At 40.5% G+C, this 12,424-nt stretch overlaps 1 protein-coding gene across 3 annotated transcripts in view; it reads left to right on the top strand.

Moving 5' to 3' along the window:
• Positions 1 to 12,424, top strand: part of CDC14A (cell division cycle 14A) — a 174,975-nt gene that overhangs the window by 72,690 nt on the left and 89,861 nt on the right. For all 3 annotated transcript variants that reach the window (XM_047725781.1, XM_047725779.1, XM_047725782.1), the window contains one exon: positions 11,199 to 11,278. In XM_047725781.1, the coding sequence (XP_047581737.1) occupies positions 11,199 to 11,278 (80 nt within the window). The remainder of the gene's footprint in view (positions 1 to 11,198; positions 11,279 to 12,424) is intronic.

Below are 12,424 nucleotides of genomic sequence, written 5' to 3'. Positions count from 1 at the left end.
AGCATGAGGAATTTTTGACATGTATCCATTCCATTTGAGAGTGTTATTCAATTAATGCTCTGGAGTGAGTCTTTTTCTATTTCCTATAGAGACTGGCTTCTGATGGTGACACAGGGTTATGTTTACCTGTGTGTCGTACCATAACAGCATTATACTCAGCTTGTGTGAGACTAGGGACTTGGGTTTTCTTGGGACCAAATATTTTTTCCTTTTCCCTTTTAAAAGGGGCTCTTTAGACTTCTGCGTGCTGAGAACATTGGCTTAGTGTTTCCTCGGTTTGCTTTAATAAGGGGCTGAGCTAGTTCAATGAGGTCCAAGCAGCTCCGCGACGTCTGTGTTGGAACATGAGCCATCTCCAGACAGGAGAAGCCTGAGGTGTTACTGAGATTGGCTAGCAAGGGATGTGTGTTCATCCAGACTGTAGATGTCAGTTCTGGACGAATATCTTTGCAGGCTGCTAACATTCCACTTCCTGTCAAATTAGGAAGACACACAGGGCTAATGTTGTCTACGATCTTCCTAAATTTCCCATCAAAGGAGCTGCCAGTGGTTTCACTCTCTTCATGCCCACGAGAGGCAGAGATAGTATTTTTGTTCTAAAAATGAGTTCTCAAATAAATAAAGTCCACTGTGTATCAAATCTTGAATTCAAAATAAAATGTAAAGAGATGAACTTGAGACTATTTCAGAACAAGCAACATGTCAGCCAAAGAGTACGGTCATCCCTAGACCTTGTTCTCTTAAGGATGCCGGATGAGTATTAAGTATTTTTAGGGCAGAAATAAGTGATGGGGATGGAGGCCTGGCATCAGATTCTGCCTGACTTCTAGACTTAGCATGGCCTCCGTATTTGTTTAGCAAATGCGTTGTCTTTGCAGGCCTCATAATCTGTGATCTATAATAGACTCAAAACTGGAAGAACAGGGAGAACGACTCACCTTGCTTTATAATGTGTTAAAGACAAGGTGCATTCATTCTTGTTTTAATTAGGCTATTCAGTACAACAGATTTTAAATAGACTGAATAAAATAAAGGCTGTTTTAAATATTCAGTTGCTTTTCTGGTTTGCAATCGGACTTAACTATCTAATTTGTAAGTGATTGTTTAACACTGAATATTTTTATTTCCATAAACAATGAGAACAAAAAGAATCAATGTGCATTTGTGGGATGTTTGGCTTTTTTCTTTTTTTTTTTTTTTTAAGTTTTAAAGCTGAATGTTGATATTGTTTTCTTAGTCACTGATTATAATGAAAGGAAATGATTAAGAAGAGAAATGTTGCTAAAAAGAGTAAAATTAAACATTTTGTTTGTGCTTGCATATGACGGTTAAACTTAATGCTATCTTCAGGAAAAAGCGGTTTATAAATTAAGTGCCCCGACACTTAAGAAGTCTGAGAATCACGCAGGACGCCTGGGTGGCTCAGTGGGTTAAGCCTCTGCCTTCGGCTCAGTTCATGATCTCAGGGTCCTGGGATCAAGCCCCACGCATCGGGCTCTCTGCTCAGCGGGGAGCATGCTTCCCCCTCTCTCTCTGCCTGCCTCTCTGCCTACTTGTGATCTCTGACTGTCAAAATAATAAATAAAATTAAAAAAAAAAAAGAAGTCTGAGAATCAGTGTTGGGAGCCAAGGAAGAGACTTTAAAAGGTTTTTTTTTTTTTTTTACGTTTTTCTTTTCTTTTTGAATTTTATTTTATTTAATTTATTTATTTTTAAAATTTTATTTATTTATTTATTTGACAGAGATCACAAGTAGAGAGGCAGGCTGAGACAGAGAGGGGAAGCAGGCTCCCCGCCGAGCAGAGAGCCCCATGTGGGACTTGATCCCAGGACCCCGAGATCATGACCTGAGCTGAAGGCAGAGGCTTTAATCCACTGAGTCACCCAGGCACCCCTATTTTATTTTATTTTATTTTTTTCAGTGTTCCAAAATTCATTGTTTAGAAGTTTTATGTTTCAACTCTTTGCAGAGTTTCTCACCTCATGGTGTATTTTTGTAGATGTTCATTTGATGGGCTTTGGTGGCTCATTCTTTGCTAGTTACTGGTAATTGCTTTCCTCTCCTAAAAATAAACTTTGCCTAGTGTTCTTATTCTTTTGTTCATGAGAAGTTCACATAAGGAAAAATGAGTACAGCATCAGTTCTCTTCTGGTTACATGTACTTTGCTGGGGAAAGATGTGGGCCACCTCAAGGATCTTCTGGTTATTTTGACAATGGATTTGATAAAACGGGGTCCACAGCATGTATTTTCTTTTTTATTTTTAAGATTTTATTTATTTATTGACAGACAGTGAGAGAGAGCATGAGAGGGGAGAAGGTCAGAGGGAGAAGCAGACTCTCCACTGAGTGGGGAGCCCAATGCAGGACATGGTCCCAGGATTCTGCGATCATGACCTGAGACAAAGGCAGTCGCTTAACCAACTGAGCCACCCAGGTGCCCCACAGCATTTATCTTATGATTGTTGGTTCTAAGGCACCAGGAGATGCACAAGGCCATTTGAAGAGGCAGAACTAAGAGTAGGGTCAACATGGGTACTTTAAAATGAGAGGGCAGAGTTAAATGGTGGTCTGTATGTTACAGTCTTGGTATCTAGCCATCATGGGGGACGTTTACAGCCTCACGTTTCGATGTTTGTACACATAGACAGGCCTTAGGACTCCGGGGTCAGAAGTAACAGTTGTGGATCCAGATTCCCGTGCATACAGGGGTCAAAAGGAGAAAAGAAATATTTTGGGACCAAAGTTTATCTCCTTTCTGTGGTCCCTTGCTATGGAAGAGCTGTATGCGTAATACAAATCTGAGCACTTTACATATCATATCAATTCATTAAATCTTCCCTACAGTCTCATGAGGCAGTTACAGTGCTTATCCCTATGTTACAGGTAAGGAAGTAGAAGCACAGAGAATTCATGTAATATGACTCTGTGAAAGAGCCTGGATTTGAATCCAGGCAGCTTGGCTGTGGACTTGGGGTGCCTGACCACGGCACTTGATCACCTATGCTCTATCTAGCTAGGTGATCCATGTCCTGTGACCACGTCACACTTGTTCTCACATAAAACACACCCTTTCTCTCTGCTGTTTGTTTGTGCATCCGTCAGACATTTTTTGAGTATGGGCCACGTGCCAGGCAGTATTGAGTCCTGCGCACAGAGAAGAGGCAAACGTCCTGCTTGACTTATAGTCTAGGCAGGGAGACAGACTGAAATCACCCCGGAAGACTAACTTGGGTAAAAATTTGAGGGAGGAAGGCAGCACACTTTGAGAATGGAGGAAGGGGCCTGATCTCATCAGGTTGTGGAAGAAGCCTGCCCTACCAGAGTGGCTTAGAGCTGTGGTCCCAAGGAAGGGAAGAGGTAGCCATCCAAACGTGACCATGTTGCAAGGAAGGCTTGAGTTGAGTCAGGGTCCTTTGCCGACCGTTCCCCAGTCCTCTTTAGAGCCCTTGTTGTCAGCAGTTTTGAGTTCCTTAACGAAGTTGCAGACTGTCCCCATGTCCTGGTGTGTATGCAGGTTCCCCTGCAAAACTGTAAGCATTAAGTACAGACACATTGATCCTTGGTGACTTGCGTGTTCTCTTCCACCTCCTGCTTCCTGCCTTTTACCAGGTGTTGGGAGTGGTAGAGGGTACATTCCAAACAGACACAGGGGAACTGGGACAGTGAATGTCTGGGTCAGGCAGTGTGCTTGGACCCTTGAAATACTTCGTATAAGCTAATGCATGTCATCTGAGCTAGAACTCTTACTTGTAGAATCAGTATCTGTCTTACCTTTTCTTTTAGTACATCACTGAAGAATTGACTACATCTTGTATGATGCTCTCAAATAACTGGGCTCTGAAAGTTAATTTCACTAGCTCCCTTGGGCATTATCACTAAAATTGTAGGGACACATTTAGAAAGTCTCATTCACTTGATTATTATTTAAGCTAAATTAACTCTCCAGGGTGGCTGTACTTGTAGAACCTTACATGTTTAAAGCTAAACATATATTCCCAGAGCATCTATCTGATAGGAGGCATCGTACGGCTTATAAAGGTATAAAAACAATAAAAACATGTCTATTGCACTTAAGGAGCTTTATACTTGAGTTTAAAGGGAAATAATTACGACAGAGCTGTCAGGAGCCCATCAGGAAGTGGTTAGGAGGGCTGTGGGGAGCCAGACTGCCTGACTCCACCACACCCTAGCTGTGCGACCTTGAGCAACCCATTCTCAGCATTTCATGTATAAATGGAAATGGGTTAATAATGGAACCGACTTCAGGGTGATTGTGAGAGGATTATTAAGCCAAATTATGTCAAGTGCTTAGAATAGCACCTGGCACATAGTGTGCACCCTGTAACTTTTTATTATTACCGTCGTTATCGTGGTCATTATCATTCTTATAGTTGAATCTAAGGAATCGGAGAAGGGTTTCTGAGCTTAAGAAAAAATGCATGGCAGAGGTGGTATTCAAGTTAAGTCTGATGAAATAGGAAGAATTTTAATAGCGTAGATGGTGTGGAGTATCCCAGAAGAGACCTCAGATGAAGGTGTCAGGTATGCTTCTGGAATGGTGAGGCATCGGTTGGCACCTTGTCTTGGTGAAGGGTGGGCAGTCTGGCTGGGGTTTTTGGGCAGGATTGAGACTCTCAGAGACCTGTTCCAGAGTTGCTGGAGTAGGCAGGAGGGGAGGAAGAAAGAAACCGTGTTAGACCTAGAGTGTGGTGAGAAGGATTTGAAATAAGGTGATGGTATAGTCATGACAGAAAGGTCAAATGCAGATTCACCGGAAAACTAAATGCAGTTAAAGATTTAGGGCCCTTAACGTGGTTGGGCCTCTCTCTCTCAGGTCATTAGAGGGACCTTAAGTGGTGGTTTTATAAAATCTGAAAAGATACTTGTATACTTTCTTTCTGTCCCCAAATCTTCTGTTTCAGCCACTCAGGCTGTAGAGACTTTAGACAAAGAATCAGTCTGGATATTGATTGGATGAGGATGGATGCAATGAAAGAGAGAGGCCAGGGTCACAGGTGACTTTTGAGATTGAGTTTGGTGGACCAGGAGGAACTCCAGATGACAGACACGGGGATGGTGGGAGAAGCCAGTGAGGGAGCAGTGCTTTCAAACTAAGTGGGGGCTCTACACTGATTAGCTTCACCAGGGAAACATTCTCTTATTACTTCTGCCCATCCCTGTCCTCAGTTGCTGTCTTGCAAGTACGATAAGTTATATGGGGCTTGGGAGAGAGGCCTGTGCACGACTGTTAATTAGTGGAATAGAATCCAAAGCACATATTCTACAGAGGGACATCTTTGTAATGTCCCCATTTAGTACTCTGTGTATGCTAGAACTACCTGTCAGAAAATTTTAAGGAAAATTTCTCTTTTGGTTTAAGTCTTTCATATTTAGTAAATTTTAGGGCTTCTAGACTGTTTTTAACATCTGTTTTCTGGTAACTTTTCTATTTTGAAGAAATTTAATTGACTCAGAAGTGGTCAGACTGCTAATCTCACAGCTATCATGTCAGTGTTCTGGTGGCGTACCTGAAGGGGAAAGACTGTTCTCAGCATTTGTTTCCTCTTTTATAAACAAGCAATGTAGTAAACCAATAACAGGAAATCAAATGCCAAAATTAAAGAATACTCTCTCAGATGACCAAATCAAATCCTCAAGAGTATTTCCGCTTTACAGGTCACAGAATGTAAATATAATTAAAATAGGGGCACAGGTTTCATCTTTAGCTGTATATGGGATGTGTGTCTGTGTTGCCTTTTATAGTAAGTCTTTTTTGGAGAAATAATAACACCTAAAAACACAGCTAAAGACAGTTAGAACTGAGGCAAATGTCCCCAGAGAAAGACCATCAGCCAATTTGTGACTAAAAGTCTGGTTTAGCCCTTCTATATTAAGCCATTTGTTGTTTGAAGAATCACTTTTTATGTATCAGAGGGATTAAATGATCTGAATGGAGAAATACCATTGTAAATTTCAAAATGCTTCTGAAATTTATGTATATTATTTCTGGACAGGCTTTAAAGATTTAATGACCATAGGATTTAATAAAAAGAAGTGATTTAGAAATATTTTTGGATTAATTTAAAGAGGATTTTATTTAACTTCACAGATTGGCCTGCTATTCTTCTATAAAATTAGCCCAAACATAATATTTTGAAGCATCGTTTCTCAATGTGTGGTGTGCACAAACTTTTAAATATTGTAAATTATGTATTTTAGTATTCATTTATGTCTAGAAGCTACATGGCAGATGATACTGGTTTTCTGTTAACAGCAATGACATAAAACACTTCAGAATAATTGATTTAAAAGAGTGTGTCTGTTTAAGGAGAAATAATAATACATGGTCCTATGTATGGTGTCAGAAGTTGGAAAAGTTGATGTAATGATTTGTTGAAGTGTAAGAAACATTGCCTTATTGGTAAATCATATAAATTATATCTTATAGTACTATAACTTAAGTGATTTTTTTTTTAAGATTTTATTTATTTATTTGACAGAGATCACAAGTAGGCAGAGAGGCAGGCAGAGAGAGAGAGAGAGAGGGAGGAGGAAGCAGGCTCCCCTCCGACCAGAGAGCCCAACGTGGGGCTCAATCCCAGGACCCTGGGATCATGACCTGAGCTGAAGGCAGAGGCTTTAACCCACTGAGCCACCCTGGTGCCCCATTAAGTGATATTGTTAAATAAAAACCTCACAGCCATTGGTTGGTTGGTTGGTTATTTATTTATTTATTTTTAAATACTGGCTCTTTAAGAATCTTTTAGTAAAGAAATTGAGAGAATTATTTGGATCCTTGGTATCTGGCATTAAAGTTGATTAAGCAAAAACTCAATCACTTTATTTTATTTATTTATATATATATATTTAACGACTTTATTTATTTGATGGAGAGAGTGAGACAGCGAGAGAGGGAACACTAGCAGGGAGAATGGGAGAGGCGGAGGGAGAAGCAGGCTCCCCACTGAGCAGGGAACCTGATGGAGGGCTCCATCCCAGGACCCTGGGATCATCATGACCTGAGCCAAATCCGAGCCACCTAGGCACACCAACACAATCATTTTAACAGGTTAGCTTCTAGTAAGTTAAAAATAAGAACGTGTCTGTCCAGTGCTATTCTATTGAGAGGTTTCTAGGAATTCCTGGCAAGAGTAGTATACTTTGATAAAAGGCATGTCCTCACTTCTCCAGGGGTAACTTAGAGTGGTACATACATCAAGCACTATGCAGAAGGCTTTTGTTAGTTTTACCTATCAAAAGTTTGGGGAGATTCCTTCAGTTTGTGTTTATCTATGCTAATATCTAGTGAGGAGAGTAGACAATGTATTTTTTTCCCCTGGGAGGCAGAAAAGGAAAATTAAAAGATTTAGAAGATGCTTTGAAATTAATTTTATTCAGAAAATATTTTTTAGAGATATTAGAATATCTGACAACCAATTTTTTTTTTTTAAAGATTTTATTTATTTATTTGACAGAGAGAGATGACAAGTAGACGGAGAGGCAGGCAGAGAGAGAGAGAGAGAGGGAAGCAGGCTTCTTGCTGAGCAGAGAGCCCGATGTGGGACTCGATCCCAGGACCCCGAGATCATGACCCGAGCCGAAGGCAGCGGCTTAACCCACTGAGCCACCCAGGCGCCCCCTGACAACCAATTTTTGATATTAAATGTGGTTTTATTTTTATTATATTTTTATTTTTTTAAAAGATTTTTTCATTTATTCATTTCAGAGAGAGAGAAAGAGAGCACGCTTGTGCAAGCCAGAGAGCATGAGCAGGGGGAGGGGAGGAGGGAGAGAGAGAAGCAGGCTCTCTGCTGAGCAGGGGGTAGATACAGGCTCTATCCCAGGACCCTGTCCCAGGACACTGAGATTATGACCTGAGCCTAAGGCTCACGTTAACCGATTTAAGCTCAGGCTTAACCAGCTGAGCCACCCAGAAGCCCCTGGTTTCATTTTTAAAAAGAGTAGACATTTACTATTTAACTGATTTAGTTACTCTACATTTGAAAAACTAATCTATGTCTGTACCAAATATAAGACGTGGAGATAGTAGAAAATGTCAAGTAGAAAGTATTCCTTTCTTCCTCCAGTCCCTTTCCTTGCCCTGTTCCTCAGACGCAACTACTGTTACCAGTTTGAAGTCACCTAGTTTTAAGAAGTCAAGTGGTCGTGATCCCAGAGTCCCAGGATTGAGTCCCTTATCTGGCTCCCAGCTCTGCGGGGAATCTGCTTCTGTCTCTGACCTTCTCCCCTCCCATGCTTTCTCTCATTCTTTCTCCCTCTCAAATAAATAAATAAAATCTTAAAAAAAAAAAAAAGTCGGGGCGCCTGGGTGGCTCAGTGGGTTAAGCTGCTGCCTTCGGCTCAGGTCATGATCTCGGGGTCCTGGGATTGAGTCCTGCGTTGGGCTCTCTGCTCAGCAGGGAGCCTGCTTCCCTCTCTCTCTCTCTCTCTCTCTCTCTCTCTGCCTGCCTCTCTGTCTGCTTGTGATATCTCTCTGTCAAATAAAAAAATAAAATCTTTAAAAAAAAAAAAGTCAAGTGTAATGGTGTTTTAGGAATTTGGAAGAATAGGAATTTTTTTCCCCCCATTTGTGCTGCTGTTGCGTTATGTTTATATTTTTTAGCAGATTACCGACTTTGGAGTCGGATCTTTGTTTGAATTCTAACTGTCAAAGAGCAGCAGTGTGAGTTTGGAAAGTTCCTTGCCTTTCTAGGCTTTAGATTCCTCAGCAGCAAGGCTTAATAAATGTTTTTATTATTCCCAGCTTTAGTCAGGCCTAGATTGTCTCTCTGTCTCACTTTCTCTTTTAATAGGAGACATATCTCAGAAGATGTAGCATTAAGAATCTTTGACAAAAAAATATCCGTGACATGTTCTTTTTTAGGAGTAAATTTGGTACTTTAATGACCCTAGCATGCATACAGTAAGGCACTCATTTATTACGTTTCACCGATCATCAGGTTGTAAAAGGTCATTGTATTTACCTGCCCCTGGACCCTTCCGGGAATTTAGATGGACTTTGCTGGGTTTCATTTTGCACTTATTAATAATTTAGCACTGGGATAAAAATAAAAACAGACTCTCATCTTACAGTGTGAGAACATGGGTCATGTGTGCTAAGTCATGCAGGTAAGATGAGTAGCTAAACCCTGTGGGGTATCCAGGTTAAAGAAGTATTTCATGTGGTCTTTTGCCTCTCTTGCAGAATGGCTGCCCTGAAATTAAAGGGAATTAATGTAATTGCTGCTGAGGAAGGAAATGTATTTTTGCTTTTCAAAGGTTGCTGTCTGAGCTTTAATTATGTCATGCAAACACAGAAGCATTTTCCAGCAGCTTTCCCTTTTAGCAGAGGTAGTCAGCTTTCCAGTAGTGCTGCATCTTTAGGCTTGAGAAATCACCGCATTATTACCGTCTCTATTTATAGGGTATAACCTCCCATTAAGGCACAGCAAAATCCTGTTTTCATATTGTTTACTGAAAGTGGGCTTTAAAGCCAGGGTTGATTTAAGTGGATTTTTCTGATTATTGGAGATGCAACTAGAGCTGTGATTCTCTTGTAGAATGAGTGACTCACGCCTAGATCATTCTTTACAGTGGTTTCATTTTCTGGGCTGTTCTTGTTTCACATTCAGTTGGCTTTGGTTGGTGTGTCTCTATCAGACGGTCAGGCTTGCTTGTCAAGTAGTACAGAGCTTTCTTTTAAAGGCTTTAAGTCTATTTTATATATTTATTTTAGTTTTCTTTCTTTAGAAGACAGAATTAAGATGTTTTCTAGTCCTGAAAATATTAATAGTTAAAAATGCATGTAATATATTGCTAGCGGGCTAGCTTAAAACTCAAAGGAGATTTGCAAGTAAAGAGGAAGGCCCTGCTTTTTAAGAACTGAGACCCTGGCACTCTTGCTGAAATGCACAGAGTTTTGAAATAATGCCATTAATTCTAGGTAGAGAGGATCTTTGGGAATAAAATTTGATTCAAACTATAGAGGAAAAGGACCAATGTTCTCAGCTCAAAGTTAAGATATTAAATTATACTTAGAATATAATTGGAGTCTGCCTATGGTCTGTATTGCTCTGCACAATTTGGCCACCACTTGGTTCTCCTTCCCACGTCCCAGCCACACTGAGGATCTCTCTGTCCAATCACCAAGCTCTTTCCCTCAGCAAGGATGGTGCCCTCGTTATTCCCAATGCCTGGCAAGTGCTTCCTCCTTTTCCTTGCTTTTCCATGGCATGTGCCCTGCAGATCTTACCCTATAAGTCTCTGAGGGAGCCTTCTCTATGCCTTCCCTCAAGCAACCCCTTTCTATTCTCTTTCCAGAACCCTGTTTATTTCCTTTTTAGCACCTATCTCAGAATGTGTTTGTTTTTGTTAACTATTGTCTTTGTCGCATAATGTAAATTCTATCAAGAGAGGTACCAGTACCATACAGTGCCTAGCACATATTATATAGTCAGTATGTTGATTAAGTTGTTTATTGGTTTGAAGAGCTCCTTTTTGTTTCTTTAAGATTAATTTATCATGCTGGGCCAGAGGGATTTAAGTATCCTCGGTATCAACAGTCAAGCCAGTGTGTTTTCTAGTGCTCTTTTTTAAAAAAAATTCTTTTTGAATATTTTTATTTATTTTGTTGAGAGAGAGAGAGAAGAAACCCAAGCAGACTCCACACTGAGCATGGAGCCCGATGTGGGGCTTGATCCCACAACCCCAAGACCACGGCCCCAGCTGAAACCAAGAGTCAGGGGCTTGACTGACTGAGCCACTTGGGCACCCCCGAGGGTCTCCTACCCACATTCATATGTGTTGTTGTGTTGTGATTTGATTTTACTGCACTTTATTTTATTGTACTGTGAGTACACAGTATAATAATGAAAGTAGAATTGTTCTGTTCCCAAAAGGGAAAACTCTGCCATTGTATCCATTCAGTGTGCCTTGTAAACACTCCTGGATGGCCTCTTTATGGGTCTATGCGCCGTCCCGAAGCTCTTACCCGTTTCTAAGCCCAAGGTGGCAGCTCAGCTTCAAGCTGAAAAGGAAATTTTGGTGGCTTGGTTGCTGTCCTTTAAAGGTTAGCATTATCACCATGACTGATAGTTGTCAAAGTGGAAAAAGGGAAATGCAAATTTGGTGGGTAATTAAATTAGTTTTGTGTCATTCTTTGGTGGTGTTCTAAATGTTGCTATTTATCTGTCTTAGGTAATCTATTTAAAGAAGACACCAGAAGAAGCCTACAGAGCACTCCTATCTGGCTCAAACTCCCCCTACCTTCCGTTCAGGTATAACTCTTGGGAGACTTGGGCTAATAGCGCTTGGTTAGACAGCAGCCACTGTCGAGTTGGAATACCATGTTTTTAACTGTCTTAAGACTGTGACCACGATGTTATACAGAATGAAATGAGTTGGTAGTTCTTATTATTTTATTTTTGCGGAGTTCTTTTCCCCCCCTCTCTAGTAGGAATAAAATAGCATTTTCCTTTTAGGAATTAATTTTCTCCTTGAATTCCTTTTGCATCTTGACCTTTCACACGGAGTGTGATTTATGAGCTAATAACCATGTGAAGACTTGATTTGTTAGATTTCAGTACTCTACATCATTGATTCATCCATTTATTCTTTCGCTTCAGAGCGTGAGTGAGCCATGACTGAATGTGGGGTCTGGGGATAGAGAATAAGACCCTCAAAGTACCTTCCCAGGGGCATATGTTCAATGGGGACCCAAAATGACCTGTTTAGTCCATGAATCTAGCTTATATCTTGAGGAAGGCTGTTTCTTATTACAGTGTTAGAAAATACTATCTAAGTATCAGCTGAAAAAGGTCATTTAAAAATTTCAGGTAAACTTGAACTTGTTTAAAAAATGAAAGGGAACATACAGCCAAACTCCCACGATGGTCGTTTCTGTTAGAATTGTGAATATTGATAGATACATATGAAATGATGTATTGTATATATATTTTGTAATTGCTTATTTTTGTATTCAAATCTACAAGCATTTGTAATTCTTTTTTTTTTTTTTTAAAGATTTTGTTTATTTGAGAGAGAGTGTGAGCAAGATAGCACAAGCAGGAGGAGGGACAGAGAGAGAGAGAAGCAGACTCCCTGCTGAGCAGGGGGCCTGACATGGCGCTTGATCCTAGGTCCCTGAGACCATGATCTGAGCCGGAGGCAGACACTTAACCAATGTATGTATTTCTCATTGCTGCTAATCTCATAATTGCCAACAATAATGAAAGAAAGGAAGAGTGAAGATTGAGAGACCTCTTTGTCAGTCTTCCTTACTCTCCTGTGAACTCACAGAGGGCAGGTCCTGGTGCCTGACACTTGAAAGTGATTTTAGCAAATATTTGAATGAATAAATCAAGGCTAAATCTCTTCAGATCCAAGGGATTCTCATTTCTGTTTCTCAGGCCATAGGAGGGAGT

The sequence above is a fragment of the Lutra lutra genome, chromosome 4, assembly GCF_902655055.1.
Source record: "Lutra lutra chromosome 4, mLutLut1.2, whole genome shotgun sequence".
NCBI lineage: Eukaryota > Metazoa > Chordata > Mammalia > Carnivora > Mustelidae > Lutra > Lutra lutra.
This window is presented reverse-complemented; position numbering and strand designations above follow the sequence as displayed.